The sequence below is a fragment of the Nicotiana attenuata genome, unplaced genomic scaffold, assembly GCF_001879085.1.
Source record: "Nicotiana attenuata strain UT unplaced genomic scaffold, NIATTr2, whole genome shotgun sequence".
NCBI lineage: Eukaryota > Viridiplantae > Streptophyta > Magnoliopsida > Solanales > Solanaceae > Nicotiana > Nicotiana attenuata.
In genome coordinates this window covers 3,028-24,364 of record NW_017676632.1, presented here as the reverse complement: position 1 = coordinate 24,364, position 21,337 = coordinate 3,028, and the positions used below count along the sequence as shown (strand labels likewise).

Below are 21,337 nucleotides of genomic sequence, written 5' to 3'. Positions count from 1 at the left end.
TATATATGTATTATGTATATGTATGTATGTATGTATGTATAACACGCTTGTATTACAAAAGATATAGCATGTTAGAGTATATTTTAATGTATTCATCCCTTGTATTACAAAAGTGTTAACGGATTACATTTATATTATTTAGATAGTAAATACAAAAGTGATTTTTAATTTTGACCAATGTTGACCTGGAAAGAGACCAACTTTGGTCGCTAATTATCCAGAAATTCAAATTAGCGACCAAAGTTGGTCGCTAATATCTAGAAACTATAATTTGCGACCAACGTTGGTCGCTCAATTTAAATCAGATTTATTTATATTTTATATAATATTTAAAATAGTAATATAATTGCTAAACGTTAGAACTGGGTCCCATATTAGCGACCAAAGTTGGTCTCTATCTGCTTCCCCTTTAGTGAGCGACTAACGTTGGTCGCTAACTTTGAATTATATTTATTTATATTTTATAATTTTTTTAAATAATAATATAACTATTAAAATTTTTTAATTGGGTCTCAGATTAGCGACCAAAGTTGGTCTCTATCTGCTTCCCCTTTCGTTAGCGATCAACTTTGGTCGCCAATTTTAAATTATATTTATTATATTTTATAATTTTTTTAAATAATAATATAATTATTAAAATTTTATAAGTGGATCCCACTTTAGCAACCAACGTTGGTCTCTAATTTCAGTATTTGTTTGACCAAGCAAGTCTGACCAGTCCGGTCAATATTTTGACCAAATTAGCGACCAAAAAGCGATCAACATTGGTCGCTAATGTATTTAGAATAATTATTTAATTATTTTCTCCAGTTTAGCGACCAACGTTGGTCGCTTTTCTTGACAGACCAATTTTGGTCGCCAAATTTTGGTCGCTTTTTTCGGATTTCTAGTAGTGTATATATAGCTTTTCTGCACAGTTGATCATTAGGAAGGTTCTTATCCACCAAGTAAACAAAGAGTTCTGGATGTCAGCAGTATATGGTCTGCACACTATTGACCATAGAAAGACCATGTGGGAAGAGATGACACAATTGCATAATGTGTTAGATGGGCCTTGGATTGCCATGGGAGATTACAATGCTATACTAAGTTTTGACGATAGATTTAATGGCAACCCAGTTATGGAGGCAGAAACTAGGGACTTCTCAACTTTTTTGCAAGACATAGGAATGACAGAACTAAAAACAGTTGGCAGAGAATTTACTTGGACAAACATTCATGTACATAGCAGAATAGATAGAGCTGTAGTAAATGCTATATGGATGATTGACATGACACAGTTAGAGATGGTACTTCATGATCCTTTCTTCTCTGATCATACTCCAATATGCTTATACTTTGAACAAGATCAACGACCACCTTCAAAACCTTTCAAATTCTCCAATAACCTAGCAGATCATAAGGATTTTCCCAGCCTAGTCAAGGAAACCTGGGAAGTTAACATGCAGATCCTTGCTATGCGAAGAATTTGGAAGAAGTTGAAGCTGCTGAAACAAGGCTTGAAAAAGTTAAATGTTGAAGAGTACAGTAAAATACCTAAAAAGATTCAAGCTACTAGAGAGAAATTGCAACAAGCACAACTAAAAATGAGAACGCCTGATCACTCAGAGGAACTGAAGAGCACTGAAAAAATTTGAAAGCGAATCTGGAGAAATAGGTAATGGTAGAGGAAAGTATACTCAAGCAGAAGTCAAGAATTCAGTGGTTAAAGCTAGGTGATTCAAACTCTGCTTTTGTCACGACCCGACTTTTTCACCCTCAGGAGTCGTGATGGCGCCTACTAATGGGAGCTAAGCAAGCCAACTTTACATAATTACTACTCTTTCATATTTCTTCTCTTTAACAAAATACCAGACGATACTATGGTAATAGCGAAATTTTAAATAAATAAGAGGAAGTCAACTGTAATATATCTTAAGACTACGTCTATTACAGCTTTTAAAACCTCAAATACCCAAAACCTGGTGTCACGGAGTCACAGACTGTCTAAGAGTCACTACATACAAGGTCTGAAGAAAATACAATAAACTGTTTCTGAACGAAGAAATAAACAGGGAATAGAGATAGAGGGAGACGCCAGGGCCTGCGGATGCCTGCAGGTCTACCTTGGGTCTCCGGGTGGACTGAAGGAAGCCCTCCAACTACTGTCCGAAAGTTGCTCCTGGATCTGCACACAGTGCAGATTGTAGTATCAGCACAACCGACCCCATGTGCTGGTAAGTATCTAGCCTAACCCCGGCGAAGTAGTGACGAGGCTAGGACCAGACTACAAAATAAACCTGTGCAGTTATATAATATACAGTGGAAAGTAAAGAAGAAATAAAAAAGTAAAGATGGGAGGGGGGAACATGCTGCGGGGGAGATAACAGTTCCGAATAAAGCATCAAGTAGGGAAAGGAACAACATAACTAAAATGTCAACAAGAATCAAATTCAATAAGTGCACGGCATCACCCTTCGTGCTTTTACTCTCGTCCTCACCAAGCAATGATATAATAAAAACGTGCACGGCATCACCCTTCGTGCTTTTACTCTCTTTCCTCACCAAAGCAATTATATGATAAAATGTGCACGGCATCACCCTTCGTGTTGTTACTCTCTTTCCTCACATATAATCAATAGAATCGGCATGGAATGGTACATCGTGCGGCAACGCATCACCCTTTGTGCTTTACACTCTTTCCTCACAATAGCAAACAATGCACGGCATCACCCTTCATGCTTTAACACTCTTCTTCACCCAAACAACAATCCTCACAATAGCAAACAATGCACGGCATCACCCTTCGTGCTTTAACACTCTTCCTCACCCAAAAAACAATCACAAACGAAGGGGCAAGGAAATAAACAAAATAATGATAGAAATCCTGGCAAGGGAACAACATCAATAATCTCAACACCCCGGCAAGGGAGATAATCAACAAGCAACAATATCCCGGCAAGGGAAAGATTTAATAACTCTTTCTCTTTCTTTCACTTTTATTTCATAACTCACTTTACCACTTAAGTCAGTGCTCCAAAGGGTTCAATCATCTCATATACTTTCACAATTTGTAATATAACTTGAGCCAATGCTCCTCGATCAAGATATTCACAATTTAAGGACTCACGGTCATGCTAGATACCAACGTATAGATACTCGTCACCATGCCTATACGTCGTACACGACTAATACCACATAGCAAATAGGACTCAACTCCTAATCCCTCAAGCTAAGGTTAGACCAAACACTTACCTCGATGCCTTGAACACAACTCAAGTCTCAATTATAGCTTTACCCCTTGATTCCTCCGCCAATTCGCTCGTATCTAGCCACAAGTTGCTTAATTACATAAATAAACGCTAAATGAATCAATTTGAATGCATGAAAATGAGTTTTCCAAAGTTTTACCCAAAAAGTCAAAATTGCCCCCGGGCCCACGTGGTCAAAACCCGAGGTTCGAACCAATAGCCGATTACCCATTCCCCCACGAACTAAAATATATAATTTGTTTTGAAATTGGACCTCAAATCGAGGTCCAAATCCCCAATTTTTGAAAAACCTAGGTTCTACCAAAAACACCCAATTTCCCCCATGAAAATCTTTGATTTTAAGTTGAAATCATGTTAAAAGATGTTAAGGAGTGAAGAAAATGAGTTAGAAATCACTTACCAACGTTTTGGAGAAGAAAGGTTGTTTGAAAAATCGCCTCTTATGTTTTTAGGGTTTTGAAAAATAAAAAATGACTGAAAATCCCGTCTATATATATACCTCTCAGAATCCCTGTGCGGACCGCACAAAACGGACCGCGGTCGCACAGCCTTTTCCTGAGGGTACACGGTCTCAGAATCCCTGCGCGCACCGCACAAAACGGATTCCTGTGACCCTGTGCGGATCGCACAAAGTCGACTGCGGCCGCACAGCCCTCCACCAGGCACCGCACCAAGTCGACCGTGGACCGCACTGCCCCTTCAGCGATCGCACAGGATTTCTCGCGGACCGCACTAGCGGGTTCAGAGATCTGCAATTTCTCTGATCCTGCAACATCTGTGATTTTTAAGCCTAAGACATCCCGGGACCTACCCGAAACTCACCCGAGCCCTCGGAACTCCAAACCGGATGTGCATATTAACTCAAAAACATCATACGAACTTATCTGTGCGATCAAATCGCCAAAATAACCTTAACCAACGAATTAAACCTCAAAATCAAAGAACTTCTCTCAACTTCATAAAGTATCAAATTTAGCAATTCAAGTCCGGATCACGTCAAACGACGTCCGTTTTTCACTAAATTTTGCAGAAACATCTTAAATCATATATAAGACCTGTACCGGGTGCCGGAACCAAAATACGGGCCCGATACCAACACGTTCTAATCAAATTTCATTTCAAATTTCCTTAAACAATTTCAGAAAACAATTTCCTTTAAAAATTCATTTCTCGGGCTTGGGACCTCGGAAATTCGATTTCGGGCATACGCCCGAGTCCCATATTTTCCTACGGACCCTCCGGGATCGTAAAATCACGGGTCCGGGTCCGCTTACCCAAAACGTTGACCAAAGTCCAATTAGCTCATTTTATAACCAATTTTTTTTATAATTTTTCATAGATTTCCATATTTAAGCTTTCCGGCTACGCGCCCGAACTACGCACGCAATTTGAGGTGACTCTAAATAAGGTTTTCAAGGCCTCGGAAACATAGAATTTAATTTAGAATAAGTGATGACCGTTTGGGTCATCACATTCTCCACCGCTAAAACAACTGTTCGTCCTCGAACGGACAGAAGAAGGAAGTACCTGAGTCGGGGAAAAGATGGGGATAACAGCTTCGCATATCGGACTCGGACTCCCAAGTCGATACCTCAGGAGGCTGATCTCTCCATAGAACACGAACAGAAGGAAAACTCTTCGACCTCAACTGACGAACCTGCCGGTCTAGAATAGCTACCGGCTCCTCCTCGTAAGACAAGTCCTTGTCCAACTGGACAGTGCTGTGATCTAACACGTGGGATGGATCGCCGTGATACCTCCGAAGCATGGACACATGGAACACTGGATGCACGACTGATAAGTTCGGCGGCAATGCAAGTCTATAAGCCACCTCTCCCACTCGATCAAGAATCTCAAATGGACCAATGAACCTAGGGCTAAGCTTGCCCTTCTTCCCAAATCTCATCACGCCTTTCATAGGCGACACTCGGAGTAATACCCGCTCACCGACCATAAAAGCCACATCTCAAACCTTGCGGTCTGCATAACTCCTTTGCCTGGACTGAGCTGCACGAAGCCTATCCTGAATAATCTTGACCTTGTCCAAGGTCTCCTGAACCAGATCCGTACCCAACAACCGAGCCTCTCTCGGCTCAAACCACCCAACGGAGACCGATACCACCTACCGTATAAATCCTCGTAAGGAGCCATCTGAATGCTCGACTGGTAGCTGTTGTTGTAGGCAAACTCTGCTAAAGGAAAAAACTGATCCCACGAACCTCCAAAGTCGATGACACAAGCTCGGAGCATATCCTCCAAAATCTGAATAGTACGCTCGGACTGCCCGCCCGTCTAGGGATAAAATGTTGTGCTCAACTCAACCCGTGTGCCCAACTCTCGCTGAACTGCTCTCCATAAATGCGAGGTGAACTACGTACCCCGGTCTGAAATGATAGATACGGGCACACCATGAAGGCGAACAATCTCCCAAATGTAGATCTCAGCTAACCTCTCAGAAGAATAGGAGATTGCCATAGAAATGAAATAAGCTGACTTGGTCAGCCTATCAACAATGACCCATACTGCATCGAACTTCCTCCGAGTCAGCAGAAGTCCAGTAACAAAGTCCATAGTGATTCGCTCCCACTTTCACTCGGGAAGCTCAATCCTCTGAAATAAACCACCAAGCCTCTGATGCTCGTACTTAACCTGCTGACAATTCAAACAACGAGCCACATATGCTACGATATCCTTCTTCATTTTATGCCACCAATAATGCTACCGCAAATCCTGATACATCTTCGCGGCGCCCGGATGAATAGAGTACCGAGAGCTATGGGTCTCCTCTAAAATCAACTCTCGGAGCCCATCTATATTAGGCACACAAACTTGACCCTGCAATCTCAGAACTCCATCATCATCTAAGGTAACCTTCTTGGCACCTCTGCGCTGCACTGTGTCCCTGAGGACACACAAATGGGGATCATCATACTGCCGATCACGGATACGCTCCAATAAAGAAGAACGAGCGACCGTGCAAGCTAATACTCGACTAGGCTTAGAAACATCCAGTCTCACGAACTGATTGGCCAAAGCCTGAACATCCAAAGCAAGCGGTCTCTTACCGACCGGAATGTAAGCAAGACTGCCCATACTGGCTGACTTCCTACTCAAAGCATCGGCCACCACATTGGCCTTTCCCGGATGATATAAGATGGTGATATCATAATCTTTCAACAACTCCAACCACCTCCTCTGCCTCAAATTCAACTCCTTTTGCTTGAACAAATACAGAAGACTTGTGATCTGTGAACACCTCACATGCCACGCCATATAGATAATGCCTCCAAATCTTCAATGCGTGAACTATGGCTGCCAACTCCAAATCATGAACCGGATAGTTCTTCTCATGAATCTTCAACTGCCGCGAAGCATAGGCAATGACCTTGCCATCCTGCATCAACACTGCACCAAGCCCAATAGGGAAGCATACAATAAATTGTATAAGGTCCTGAACCTGTGGGCAAAACCAATAACGGTGCCGTAGTCAGAGCTGTCTTGAGCTTCTGAAAGCTCGCCTCACACTCATCTGACCATCTGAACTGGGCACCCTTCTGGGTCAACCTGGTCATCGGGGCTGCAATAAATGAAAACCCCTCCACGAACCGACGATAGTAGCCTGCCAATCCCGAGAAACTCTGAATCTCTGTAGCTGATACTGGTCTAGGCCAGTTCTTGACTGCCTCAATCTTCTTTGGGTCCACCTGAATACCCTCTACTGACACAACATGACCCAGGAATGCAACTGAACTCAACCAGAATTCACACTTCAAGAACTTAGCACATAACCGACTATCCCTCAGAGTCTGAAGAATCACTCTAAGGTGTTGCTCGTGCTCCTCCTGGCTGCGGGAATATATCAATATATCATCAATGAAGACTATCACGAACGAGTCCAAATAAGGCCTGAACACTCGGTTCATCAAATCCATGAAAGTTGCTGGGGCATTTGTCAACCCGAATGACATAACCAAGAACTCATAATGCCCGTACCGAGTGCGAAAAAGTTGTCTTAGGACGGATGCCCTAATCCTCGACTGATGGTAGCCAGATCGTAAGTCAATCTTTGAAAATACCCTGGCACCCTGAAGCTGGTCGAACAAATCATCAATCCTCGGCAGCGGATACTTATTCTTTATTGTAACCTTGTTAAATTGTCGGTAATCAATACACATTCTCATTGACCCATCCTTCTTTTTAACAAACAACACCGGCGCACCCCAAGGCAAAACACCGGGCCTAATAAAGCCCTTCTCGAGCAAGTCTTGCAATTGCTCCTTTAACTCTTTCAACTCAGGCGGGGCCATACGATACGGCGGGATAGAAATGGGAAGAGTGCCCGGAGCCAAATCAATACAAAAGTCAATATCCCTGTCGGGTGGCATACCACGCAGGTCTGAAGGGAAAACATCAGGAAACTCATGAACAACGGGCACAGAATCAATAGAAGGGACCTCAGCACTAGAATCACGAACATATGCCAAATAGGCCAAACACCCCTTCTGGACCATACGCCAAGCCTTCACATACGAGATAACACTGCGGGTAGAATAACTAGGAGTCCCTCTCCACTCTAAACGAGGCATACCCGGTAAAGCTAAGGTCACAGTCTTGGTATGACAGTCCAAGATAGCGTGGTAAGGTGATAACCAGTCCATCCCCAATATAATATCGAAGTCAACCATGTCTAACAGCAACAAATCTACACGAGTCTCAAGATCCTCAATCACCACAATACAAGAACGATGGACTCGATCGACCACAATAGAATCACCCACCGGTGTAGACACATAAATAGGAACACTCAATTAATCACTAGGCATGACCAGGTACGGGGCAAAATAAGATGACACATACGAATACGTAGACCCCAGATCAAATAACACTGAAGCATCTCTATCAAAAACCAGAACCGTACCTGTAATAACTGCATCTGAAGCCTCAGCCTCAGCCTCGGGCCTGGCCTGAAGGGCATAACATCGGGGCTGGGCCCCACCACTCTGATCTACCTCTCTAGGACGGCCTGCTGTTGGCTGGCCTCCACCTCTAGCAGCCTGAGGTGGAGGCCAGCCAACTAGATTGGTGTCTTCACACCGGGCCAACACTCTATCCAAATTACCCAAACATTCTTCAAATGAATCACCAATCACACTAAAATCATCCATAAAGACCTCCAAAATGTCTTCCACCATGTCGGTGAAAATAGCCATCATGTATCGTTGGAAGGTTGCCGGAGCATTGCACAACCCGAACGGCATCCGAGAAAAAGCAAATGTACTATATGGGTAGGTGAATATGGTCTTCTCTTGGTCCTCCGGAGCAATTAAGATTTGATTATAACCCGAATATCCATCCAAAAAGCAATAAAAGGCTCACCCCGCAAGGCGGTCAAGCATTTGGTCAAGGAATGGCAAAGGGAAATGATCATTTCGGGTCACCTTGTTTAGCTTCCGGTAGTCCATGAATACCCGCCATCCGGTAACCGTCCGAGTGGGAATAAGTTCATTGTTGTCATTAGTCACCACAGTCATCCCACCTTTCTTCGGCACACATTGCACCGGAGAAGTCCATGAGCTATCGGAGATTGGATACACCACACCTGCATCTAGCCACTTGATCACCTCTTTTTTCACCACTTCTTGCATTGCCTCATTGAGCCTCCTTTGATGTTCTAAGGAAGGCCTTGCATCATCCTCCAAAATAATTTTGTGCATGCAAAATGCGGGGCTTATTCCCTGAATATATGCCAGAGTCCATCCAATTGCCCTTTTTAGCCTTTGAAGCACCACCAAAGTGGCCTCAACCTGCATGTTAGTAAGGCAAGAAGAAAGAATAACTAGTAAAGTCGAATTAGAGCCCAAGAATTCATACCTGAGGTGTGGAGGAAGTGGCTTCAACTCCAACACCGGTGGCTCCTCAATTGATGGTTTGGTTGGTGCAGTTTTTCGATTTTCAAGATCCAAAGACAATTTTCTCGGCCCATCGGAATAAGAGCCCATTCCATGTAGAGCATTGACACACTCCACTCTGCTTGCATCATCACTGATATCAAGATTTAATAGCACGGTATCAAGGGGGTCCTCCACGTTAATCATGGCACTTGTGTCATCCACTATCACAGCTGTGACACTGTCCACAAATGAGCACACCTCGGTGCTATTGGGTTGCTTCATGGATTTGCAAACATGGAAGACGACCTTCTCATCACCCACTCAGAAAGTTAGTTCACCCGCTTCAACATCAACCAATGCCTTCCCCGTTGCAAGGAAAGGTCTCCCTAGAATAATTGGGACCTAATAGTCCACCTCACAATCCAAAATCACAAAGTCCGTCGGTAGGATAAATTTGTCCACCCGGACGAGCACATCATCAACTATACCCAAAGGTCGCTTCATTGATCTATCTGCCATCTGTAACCTCATGGAAGTTGGCCTTGGTGGCCCGATACCCAGGGTCTTGAAAACTGAGAAGGGCATAAAATTGATGCTCGCCCCAAGATCACATAAAAGCCTTGGCAAAGTCTGCACTACCAATAGTACAGGGGATAGTGAAAGCACCAGGATCCTCTAATTTCGGGGCCATTGAATGTACTATGGCACTAACTTGGTGGGTCATCTTGATAGTTTCACAATCCATTGATCTTTTTTTTTGTAACCAAATCCTTCATGAATTTAGCATAACCAGGCATTTCCTCCAAAGTCTCCACCAAAGGCACGTTGATGGATAAGCTCTTCATCATGTCGATGAACTTTTTGAATTGATTATCACTTTTCTGCTTGGCTGGCCTCTGAGGATAGGGGGAGGTGGCCTAGGCAAAGGTGCCTTAGCTTTTGTCACAATCGGCTCCGGCATGTCAATTACGTGCTCCCTAGACGGGTTCACGGCATCTTGGGTTTCCATTTTCTGCTTGGCTAGCCTCTGAGGATAGGGGGAGGTGGCTTAGGCAAGGGTGCCTTGGCTTTGGCACCACTGGCTCCGGTATGTCAATTATGTGCTCCCTAGACGGGTTCACGACCTCTTGAGTTTCCACCTCGGCTTCATTAATGTCAATCCTCACTTCATTGTTCACCTTGTCATCAACCACATCTTCAACTACCAAAGGAACCACATCTTCTTGCAACTCAACATCATCATCAACAACTTGCTTTTGTTTCGAGGCATTCACATCACCACCTCTCCCACTTCGTGTTGTAACCGCCATGACATGATTGTTCCCGCCCTTTGGGTTCACTACCGTATCACTTGGTAGAGCACCCTTCGGGCGAGTATTCAATGATTGAGAGTTTTGGCCTATTTGCACCTCCAAATTCCGGATAGAGGTATTGTGGGAAGCCAATTGAGCATCGGAATCTTGGTTCTTCTTCATCATTTGTTCGAACATCATTTCTATTCTTCCCATATCATTACCCGAAGAACTAGATCCTTGAGATTGAAACGGAGGCGGATTGTTCGGTTGTTGGAACATCGGGGGCCTTTGAAAGCCTTGCCCCCAGTTGCCTTGGTTTCCATTGTTGTTCCACCCGCCTTGACCATTGTTGTTCCAATTGTTGTTATTACCATTCCACTGCCCTTGGTTGCCTTGATTGTTGTTCCCCCAATTACCGCCTTGGTCGTTGTTGTTCCAATTACCACCACCTTGTTGTTGATTGCCCCAATTACCTTGGGGTCGCCATTGTTGGTTTGAAGAGTTGCCTCTATTGCCTTGATAGTTGTTAACATATTGTACCTCTTCATTTTGCTCATCATAGCCATCATTTTGAAACCCATCACACTCATCATCAAATTGCTCGAAATTCCCTTGGTTTTGTTGCCTTCTCTTGTTGGTAAGCATACTAACACCTTCCATAGCATTCACTTGGCGAGGGTTTTCGACTTGTTGCAACTGTGCCTTAGCCAATTGGTTCATAGTAGTTGTCGACTCCGCTATAGCCTGTCCATGGTCATGTAATTCCTTATGCAAATGAATAACCGTAGGGTCACCTTGGGGAACATTGGCCCTACTTTGCCATGCGGAGGATGTATCCTCCATCTCATCAAGAATCTCACAAGCTTCGTCATAAGTCAACTTCATGAAATTACCCCCGGCCAATTGATTGACTATGCATTGATTTGTTGTATTGATGGCCCGATAGAAGGTTTGTTGGATCATCGCCTCCGTCATATCGTTGTTTGGGCATTCTTTCACCATTGTTCTAAACCGCTCCCAAATCTCATGCAAAGGTTTCGTGGGTTCTTGCTTGAAAGCCAATATCTCATCTCGAAGTGCCGCCATGTGCCCGGGTGAGAAAAATTTAGCAATAAACTTATCCGCCAACTCATCCCAAGTTGTGATGGAATGGTTGGGGAGTCTCTCTAGCCAATCCAATGCTTTCCCCCGAAGTGAGAAGGGGAAAAGTCTCAACCTAAGAGCATCTTAGGACACATTCGTCTGCTTGCTACCCCAACATGTATCCACGAACCCATTTAGATGTTTGTAGGCATTTTGATCCGCAGCGCCCGTGAAATACCCACGCTGCTCAAGTAAAGTCAACATCACATTGGTTATCTGAAAATTGTCCGCCCGGATTCTGGGAGGGACAATAGCACTTGCATAGCCTTGGTTCGGTAGCACCCGAGGAACCGCTCTTGGAGGTGGCGGAGGAGGGTCTGGAACGTTGTCATTAGCATTGGCCTGGCGGCCTCGTCCTCGTCCGGGAGGTACAAGAGGCACCTCATCGTCTCCAATATCCTCAACCTCCTCCCCCGCAAGCACATTTCCAAGAGGGTCATTTGCATTTAAAGCCATTTTGGTACCTGTAGTAATCACACACACAAATTAGTAACAAAGAAGGAAAGAAGAACAACACACAAAACTAACTAAATAGATAGCCAAAACCGTTAGCTCCCCGGCAACGGCGCCAAAAAGTGATCGCTACCAACTCCGCACCACTAAAAAGTAGCGAGATAGGGTCGCAATAGCTTTTACATGATTTTGGGTCGGGATCGAATCTACAGAGAGCTAGGATTGGAGTTGATGTATCTATCTAGCCTAGAATCGTGTAATTGTTCCAAATGTCACTTCCAACATTTTTGGGGTTTCTTTTATAAACTACTATTATAAAGCTACTAATTAGAACTGAAACTAGATTACGCTAAGAGATAATTGCTAAGAGTTGTATCTAATGGATTAAGGGGCACTAGGGTAGTGACCCTCACCTAGGTGGCTAATTGACGGGTAATTGCTTCTAAAGCCTGATTGACATAATTGGGGAAATATGTTATAACCGTTGCTCAATACTACCCACTCTATACCTCTCGGTAGAAAGAGTGGTTTTGCCCATTTGACTCTCTCGAGACCAATTGGGTATGCATATTTGCCCGAGCAACTAGGGTTCAAGTCGGGTAATTACTCTCTCGAGGTTTAACCCTTTAATTGGGACTATCAAATATCTTGAGTCCATCCCAATTCCTTGTTGGGTCAATTTTGGAGACTTAGGCTCTCTTTCTCAAGAAGAGCCAAGTCAACTTAGCACAAACTAGTGTTTGCAACCACTAATTCATAAATTAAACCATAAAATTGACCCAAATAAAAAACACCCATAATCAATCTAACCTTAAATCACAACACCCATCAATTACCCACACTAGGGTTGAGCCACAACCCTAGCTAATGGGTTTAGATACTCATGCTTGAACAAGAAAATAGAGAAATAGATGAAGAAGAAGACATATTAATTAAACACTAAAGTAAAATACAAGAATCTATCGTTAAAACTGAGATAAGATGCCAAAAATGGCTACAGATGATGTTCTCACGAGCGCAGCTGCTAAAATAAAATAACTGATTGCCCTAAAAATGGAAAAAAGGTCTATTTATACTAAGCTGGAAAAACTGGACAAAAATACCCCGGCGGGGTCAGTGCGGGCCGCACTAGGCTTTTGACTCTTCAAATTCATTTCTCTAAACCCAGGCTCCGCGGACCGCGCAGAACGGACCGCGGCCGCTGAGGCAGCTAGAGCGGTCCGCACAAAGTCAACCGCGAACCGCATAGGCCTGATGGTATGCTCTGGACAACTCTCTGAAGTTGGCGTCCACGGACCACGTAGAATGGTAGTGCGGCCGCAGAGTCTTCAGTGCGGGCCGCACAATCTCCACTACGGCCGCACTGCTTTAACACTTGATTTGCTAGTTCTCTCAATCTCCCTAGTGCGGACCGCACAAAGTGGACTGCTGCCGCACTAGGCTAGTTTGTCCTGAGTTCTCTTTGTCTTTGATACTTGTGCAGGTTTCACTCCTTGTTGAGCCGATACTTGACATCTCGTCACTTTGTTGATCAAACCTGCAATCAAGCACACTTATGAGACTTTTGGGACTATTTTGTAAGAATTTATAATCAAAGCATAAGTAAGAAGGAGCATGAAACACGTCAAAATCCCTAGTTATCAAGAAACCAAACCGCACGACAAGAAAGAACAAATGTGAGATTTTTCCTAACTCTGTAGCCTCTGGGGGATAAATACAGACGTCTCCGTACCGATCCCTCAGACTCTACTAAGCTTGTCTGTGAACTGTGAGACCCATGTAACCTAGAGCTCTGATACCAACATGTCACGAACCGGCTTTCCCACCCTCGGGAGTCGTGATGGCGCCTACTAATGGGAGCTAGGCAAGCCAACTTTACATAATTACTACTCTTTCATATTTCTTCTCTTTAACAAAATACCAGACGATACTATTGTAACAGCGGAATTTTAAATAAATAAGCGGAAGTCAACAGTAATATATCTTAAGACTACGTCTATTACAGCTTTTAAAACCTCAAATACCCAAAACCTGGTGTCACAGAGTCACAGACTGTCTAAGAGTCACTACATACAAGGTTTGAAGAAAATACAATAAACTGTTTCTGAACGTAGAAAATGAAACAGGGAATAGAGATAGAGGGAGACGCCAGGGCCTGCGGACGCCCGCAGGTCTACCTTGGGTCTCCGGGTGGACTGAAGGAAGCCCTCCAACTACTGTCCAAAAGCTGCTCCTAGATCTGCACACAGTGCAGATTGTAGTATCAGCACAACCGACCCCATGTGCTGGTAAGTACCTAGCCTAACCCTGGCGAAGTAGTGACGAGGCTAGGACCAGACTACCAAATAAACCTGTGCAGTTATATAATATACAGCGGAAAGTAAAGCAGAAATAAACAAGTAAAGATGGGAGGGGGGAACATGCTGCGGGGGAGATAACAGTTCCAAATAAAGCATCAAGTAGGGAAAGGAACACCATAACAAAAATGTCAACAAGAATCAAATTCAATAAGTGCACGGCATCACCCTTCGTGCTTTTACTCTCGTCCTCACAAAGCAATGATATAATAAAAACGTGCACGGCATCACCTTTCGTGCTTTTACTCTCTTTCCTCACCAAAGGAATTATATGATAAAATGTGCACGGCATCACCCTTCGTGCTTTTACTCTCTTTTCTCACATATAATCAATAGAATCGGCACGGAATGGTACATCGTGCGGCACGGCATCACCCTTCGTGCTTTACACTCTTTCCTCACACTAGCAAAAAATTACGGCATCACCCTTCATGCTTTAACACTCTTCCTCACCCAAACAACAATCATAAACAAAGGGGCAAGGAAATAAGCAAAATAATGATAGAAATCCCGGAAAGGGAACACAATTAAACAATCAAATCCCGGCAAGGGAACAACATTAATAATCTCAACACCCCGGCAAGGGAGATAATCAACAAGCAACAATATCCCGGCAAGGGAACGATTTAATAACTCTTTCTCTTTCTTTCAATTTTATTTCATAACTCGCTTTACCACTTAAGCCAGTGTTCCAAAGGGTTCAATCATCTCATATACTTTCACAATTTGTAATATAACTTGAGCCAATGCTCCTCGATGTTCAAAGGTCACAATTTCCTTCCACAAGATTTTCACAACAAATATAAATCATCACCAAGGCATGAAAGATACCACGAAGTCAAGATATTCACAATTTAAGAACTCACGGTCATTCTAGACACCAACGTATAGATACTCGTCACCATGCCTATACGTCGTACACGACTAATACCACATAGCAAATAGGACTCAACTCCTAATCCCTCAAGCTAAGGTTAGACCAAACACTTACCTCGATGCCTTGAACACAACTCAAGTCTCAATTATAGCTTTACCCCTTGATTCCTCCGCCAATTCGCTCGTATCTAGCCACAAGTTACTTAATTACATCAATAAACGCTAAATGAATCAATTTGAATGCATGAAAATGAGTTTTCCAAAGTTTTACCCAAAAAGTCAAAATTGGCCCCGGTCCCACGTGGTCAAAACCCGAGGTTTGAACCAAAACCCGATTACTCATTCCCCCACGAACTCAAATATATAATTTGTTTTGAAATCGGACCTCAAATCGATGTCCAAATCCCCAATTTTTGAAAAACCTAGGTTCTACCCAAAACACCCAATTTCCCCCATGAAAATCTTTGATTTTAAGTCGAAATCATGTTAAAAGATGTTAAGGAGTGAAGAAAATAAGTTAGAAATCACTTACCAACGTTTTGGAGAAGAAAGGTTGTTTGAAAAATCGCCTCTTATGTTTTTAGGGTTTTGATAAATGAAAAATGAGTGAAAATCCCGTCTATATATATACCTCTCAGAATCCCTGTGCGGACCGCACAAAATAAACCGCGGCCGCACAGCCTTTTCCTGAGGGTACACAGTCTCAGAATCCCTGTGCGGACCGCACAAAACGGGCTGCGGCTGCACAGCTCTTCCTATGACCCTGTGCGGACCGCACAAAGTCGACTGCGACCGCACAGCCCTCCACTGCGCACCGCACCAAGTCGACCGCGGACCGCACTGCCCCTTCCACGGTCGCACACGATATCTCGCGGACCGCACTAGCGGGTTCAGAGATCTGCAATTTCTCTGATCCTGCAACATCTATGATTTTTAAGCCTAAGACATCCTGGGACCTACCCGAAACTCACCCGAGCCCTCGGAATTCCAAACCAGATGTGCATATTAACTCAAAAACATCATACGAACTTACTCGTGCGATCAAATCACCAAAATAACCTTAACGACAACGAATTAAACCTCAAAATCAAACAACTCCTCTCAACTTCATAAAGTATCAAATTTAGCAATTTAAGTCCGGATCACGTCAAATGACGTCCGTTTTTCACCAAATTTCACGGAAACATCTTATATCATATATAAGACTTGTACCGGGCGCCGGAACCAAAATACAGGCCCGATACCAACACGTTCTAATCAAATTTTATTTCAAATTTCCTTAAACAATTTCAGAAAATAATTTCCTTTGAAAATTTATTTCTCGGGCTTGAGACCTCGGAAATTCGATTCCGGACATACGCCCTAGTCCCATATTTTCCTACGGACCCTCCAGGACCATCAAATCACGGGTCCGGGTCCGTTTACCCAAAACGTTGGCCGAAGTCAAATTAGCTCATTTTATAACCAATTTTTTTTATTATAATTTTTCATAGATTTCCATATTTAAGCTTTCCGGCTACGCGCCCGGACTGTGCACGCAATTTGAGGTAACTCTAAATGAGATTTTCAAGGCCTCGGAAACATAGAATTTAATTTTAAACAAGTGATGACCGTTTGGGTCATCACAGCTTTCTTCCATGCAAGCATCAAGAATAGAAATGCTCGATATAAAATCACTAGACTGCTCACTCAGACTGGAACATATACACAAACTCTGGAGGAGGTGAAATAAGAGATAACTCAGTTCTATAAGCAGCTTTCGGGATCATCATTAGAGGAAATTCCAGCTATAGAACCTGAGGTATTGAAGAGGGGAAATGTGCTGACAAGAAACCAACAGTTAAAGCTAATAGCTCTTGTTTCAAAAGAACATGTCTTCCAGGCTTTGCAACGTATAGATGATTCTAAAGCCCCAGGGTGTGATGGTCATAATGCAGTATTCTTTAAGAAGGCATAGGAAAATATAAGGGAGGAGCTAGTTGAGGTTGTGCAAGTGTTCTTCAAAACTCCGAGCTATATAAGCCTATTAATTGTATTGCAGTGACTTTGATACCAAAGATGCAGTATCCTTCAAAAGTATCTGAGTTCAGACCAATATCCTGTTGCACCACCATCTATAAGGTTATATCCCAAATTTATCACTAGCAGACTACAAGAGGTAAAGGATTATTTGGTGGATGATTGCCAGTCAACTTTTGTACCTGGCAGGGTGATATCAGACAATATCATACTTAGCAATGAACTGGTTAAAGGGTACAACAGGAAGTCCACTTCACCAAGATATTGTATGAAGATTGATATAAGGAAGTCCTACGACTCTGTGGAGTGGTGCTTTCTAGAACAGATTCTAATGCAGCTAATTTCTGTGAGATATTCATCCAATGGCTCATGAAGTGTGTTAAAACAGTATCCTATTCCATTCTCATTAATGGTAATCCTACTAAGCCATTCGCAGCAAAAAAGGGCTCAGATAAAGAGACCCTATGTCTCCCTTCTTATTTGTACTTGCTATGGAATACTTCACAAGAGTTCTAAAAGGGCTGAAGGATAACAAGGAGTTCAGATACCATCCAAAATATGCAAAGTTGAACATAGTACAACTTGGGTTTGCAGATGATCTCCTACTGTTCTGTAGAGGTGATATAGCTTCAGTTAAAGCCTTGTATGCATGTTTCAAGTTGTTCTCAAGGGTTTTAGGTCTGGAAGAAAACATGAATAAAAGTAGTGTGTATTTTGGTGTAGTTGACCAGAATCTGCTGTGAGCACGTGATTTTTGCCCTATATGAATAATTCCTAAAATTTTAAAATAAAATGATCTTTTCTCTATTTTTACAATTTTTTGTGAATTTTGTGTCATTTTTGGTAATTGTTGCATTTTTATTTGTGTTTTTTTTTGTTCATATGGAAAATATAAAAATACATTTGGCATTTGCATTTAGGATTTAATTTCACATTTAGGATTAATTAGGGGTTAAGTTGTATGAAATAACAAAATAGTCTATTTTGCATTTTTAATTGTTAATTGTTGAATTTGTCTGGAGTTTACTTTAAATAGGACTTAATCAATTAGCTCAACTTTGAAGATATACTAGGTCTTTAATTTTTTATTTTACAAAATCAGGAAAAATATAAAAAAATATAAATACAAAATGAAAAAAGAAAGGGAAAGGGAAATATTTGGGGCTGCTTTAATTGGGTTAATTTTAATTAGTTAGGTCCAGTCCAAACATACCCCAGACCAGCCCAATCTACGCCCCAGCCCAGTCTGGTCCAGAGACGCCCAAAACGACGTCGTTTTATAGTGAATCAATCTCAGCCTTTCGTCCATACCAATCTAACGGTCCAGAGTTGTCCAGGGAATTTACATAAAAATGTAATAATCCCTGTACAAAATCAGAGACCAAAATCTCTCTTCCTCGTACCAACTCCCCCCTCCCCCTGTAACGCCGGTGCCGGCCACCCTAGCCCCATCATCTATCACCGTCCCTCCGCCGTCCGCCGCCAGCCGGAAATCGTCGCCGCCGGCGGCGATGCTCCGATCAACCCCAAAATTACACCACCGGTTCTCCTCGTTCCCCTCTTTCCAACCCTGCCTTTAGTTTCCCTCGAATCAACGTCGGGCCCTTCGAATATTAACTCAAACTTTTCCGGCCACGACGAAACCCCGCCCAAACCACCCCAAATTTACACCACCTAACCACCTTCACCTCCTCTTTCAAACCCCCCAAGCCCCGTCCCTCGAATCTGTCCAGAATGTCACGAATCTAAAATTTCGATCCCGGCAGAACCCTAATTCAAAATCTTCGTGATTTTGGACCGCACCATCCTTAACCAGGTGTATTCTTGCGAAAACACATGATTAGGGATGTTGCATGTCAAAAATCTTGAAAGATTCGAGCGTCATTGGTTGGCCAGAATTCCTAAAGCCAGTAAGTTTCTCTTCTCTGAATTTTTGGTTCCTGTTAATTGTTAGTCAATTTTTATTTGTTTTCTGTGATTAATTTGAGTGTTAGTTTGGTTAATTCTTAGTTTGTACTTCATCTTACCTTTGCCAGTTTATATATCCAAATGTTCGTTTAGGCCAACCAATTGATAGTTATGATCTTCTTATTAGTTTTGATTCAAGTTGATAGGCTTGCTTTTCTGATAATAAAGTTGATTCTGACTCAGTAGGTTAATAGGTTGATTTGTTGTTTTGGATCCGTATTTGTTCAATAGTTGTTGATGCATGTCTAAATTGGAGTTTTGGTCTGACTAAATGAACCTGGTTGTTAGTCTAATTGGTTTAATTTCAGTTTGAGCTTCAAGTTTTATTAATTAATCTTAATTAGTTTAGGCTAGATTAGTGGTTTGGTTATAGCTGGCGGGTTTAGCCATGGCCAGTAATTTCAGGAGGTTCTAAGGGCAGTTTGGGCATGGAAAAAGGGTAGTTTTATTAGAATTGGTAATTTTTGAAGAGGGGTAAGGATAGGATAGGGATTGTGATAAGTATAGAACCTTCTAGGATGGGCTATAGTGTAGACTTTAGTAAACTTAGGGTAGTTACTTGTGACACAAGTCAGAAAATAAGAGGAAAAAGTCATAAAATCAGGGACCTAAGGGGTAAATTAAAATCTGAAAGGTTGCCCTATTAGCTTGCCTATAAAGGCNGAGTTACGAGTCTTAATTATATTCAGTCTCTATAAGTTCATTAGATCACATACGGCCCTCACATTAATTTCATAACCTAGATGTAAAAATGACTAAATATTTCGTAGAATATCCTTTAGGGCCGTTTTAAAATACTAGTGTGATTGTGTATACGTCCGCGTAACACAATTACGCTTCTAAAAACAAAATCGGAGTATGCGTTCGCGCAACTTTGGCCCAAATTTTCTTAATAATAATAAAGCGTTATTAATTGTGGACACGTTCGCGTGACATGATTTTTGACGCGCCAAACAAGCGGGTATAAGTACGCGTAACCCGTTTCAAGATAATTTTCTTAATTAAAAGTGGTGAAAGAAGCACAAGCACATAGGTTCTAAAATCAGTAATTAAATAATTTAATAAGCCAAGTAGGATCAAAGCGACCGTGCTCGAACCACGGAACTCGGGAGTGCCTAACACCTTCTCCCGGGTTAATAGAATTCCTTACCCGGATTTCTGATTCGCAGTGTGTAATAACAGAGTCATTCTTTTCCTCGATTCGGGATTAAAACCGGTGACTTGGGACACCATAAATCTCCCAAGTGGCGACTCTGATTTTTAATTAAATAAATCCCGTTTCGATTGTCACTTCAAGTTGGAAATAACTCCCTTTATTATACCCTTGCGGGGGTGTAGGAAAAAGGAGGTGTGACAGCTCTGGCGACTCTGCTGGGGAACTAAAACCCAGAACTTTTGTTCAGGGTTCAAGAATTCGAGCTTGTTTTATGATTTTTACTCGGCTTATTTATTATTGATATTATTGCATTATGTGAACCTTTGTGCTAAATGATATCTGTTTACCGCTTTAATATTGTTGCATTGTATATAATTGTCTTCTTACGCCACCCCTTTAGTTTTTTTTTAAAAATGGTGCATACGTTCGCGTAGCCCACTTTTTCTAGAAAAATATACCAAATAGAGCGAGGCTGGGCAAGCGACAAGGCCGGGCAGACTTCAGTGCTCCCGGTACGTCGCCCCCTCCTCGGCCCCAGTTGTCCGCTCGGGTACCCCAAGCCTAGACCAAAACCCCAGGTGTTTGAAACTTAGAAAAACACAGGCTCATGCCGGATCCCTAGTAGGAGCGCTTATATGCATCACGTGCATCTTTGACTTAGGGGACTCAACACAGGGGTTGGGTGCGTCTAGGACAGGTGTACCCTAAAATAACAGGCCATCATGATGCATCCTGTGTGCTATGTGAACATTCATTTATTTTGGCTTGCATGCTGACCGGCTAAATAAGAAAAGAAAAAGTGAGGAAAATCAAGAAAAAGAGAAGAGAAAAAAAAAAAAAAAAAAGAGAAGAGAGAAAAGACCAAGAGTGATGAAGAAATAAAGAGTTAACATGGAACGTGTAATTAGGATAGGATTATGAAGAATTA

General features: G+C 42.5%; 1 protein-coding gene across 1 annotated transcript; it reads left to right on the top strand.

Annotated features, from left to right (window-relative positions):
* The first annotated feature begins 1,660 nt into the window (after window positions 1-1,660).
* Window positions 1,661-17,658, top strand: LOC109221140. Its single transcript, XM_019385606.1, has 3 exons — window positions 1,661-1,715; window positions 17,042-17,183; window positions 17,331-17,658. The coding sequence occupies exons 1-3, from the start codon at window positions 1,661-1,663 to the stop codon at window positions 17,656-17,658; spliced, it is 525 nt and encodes a 174-aa protein (XP_019241151.1).
* The last annotated feature ends 3,679 nt before the right edge of the window (window positions 17,659-21,337 follow it).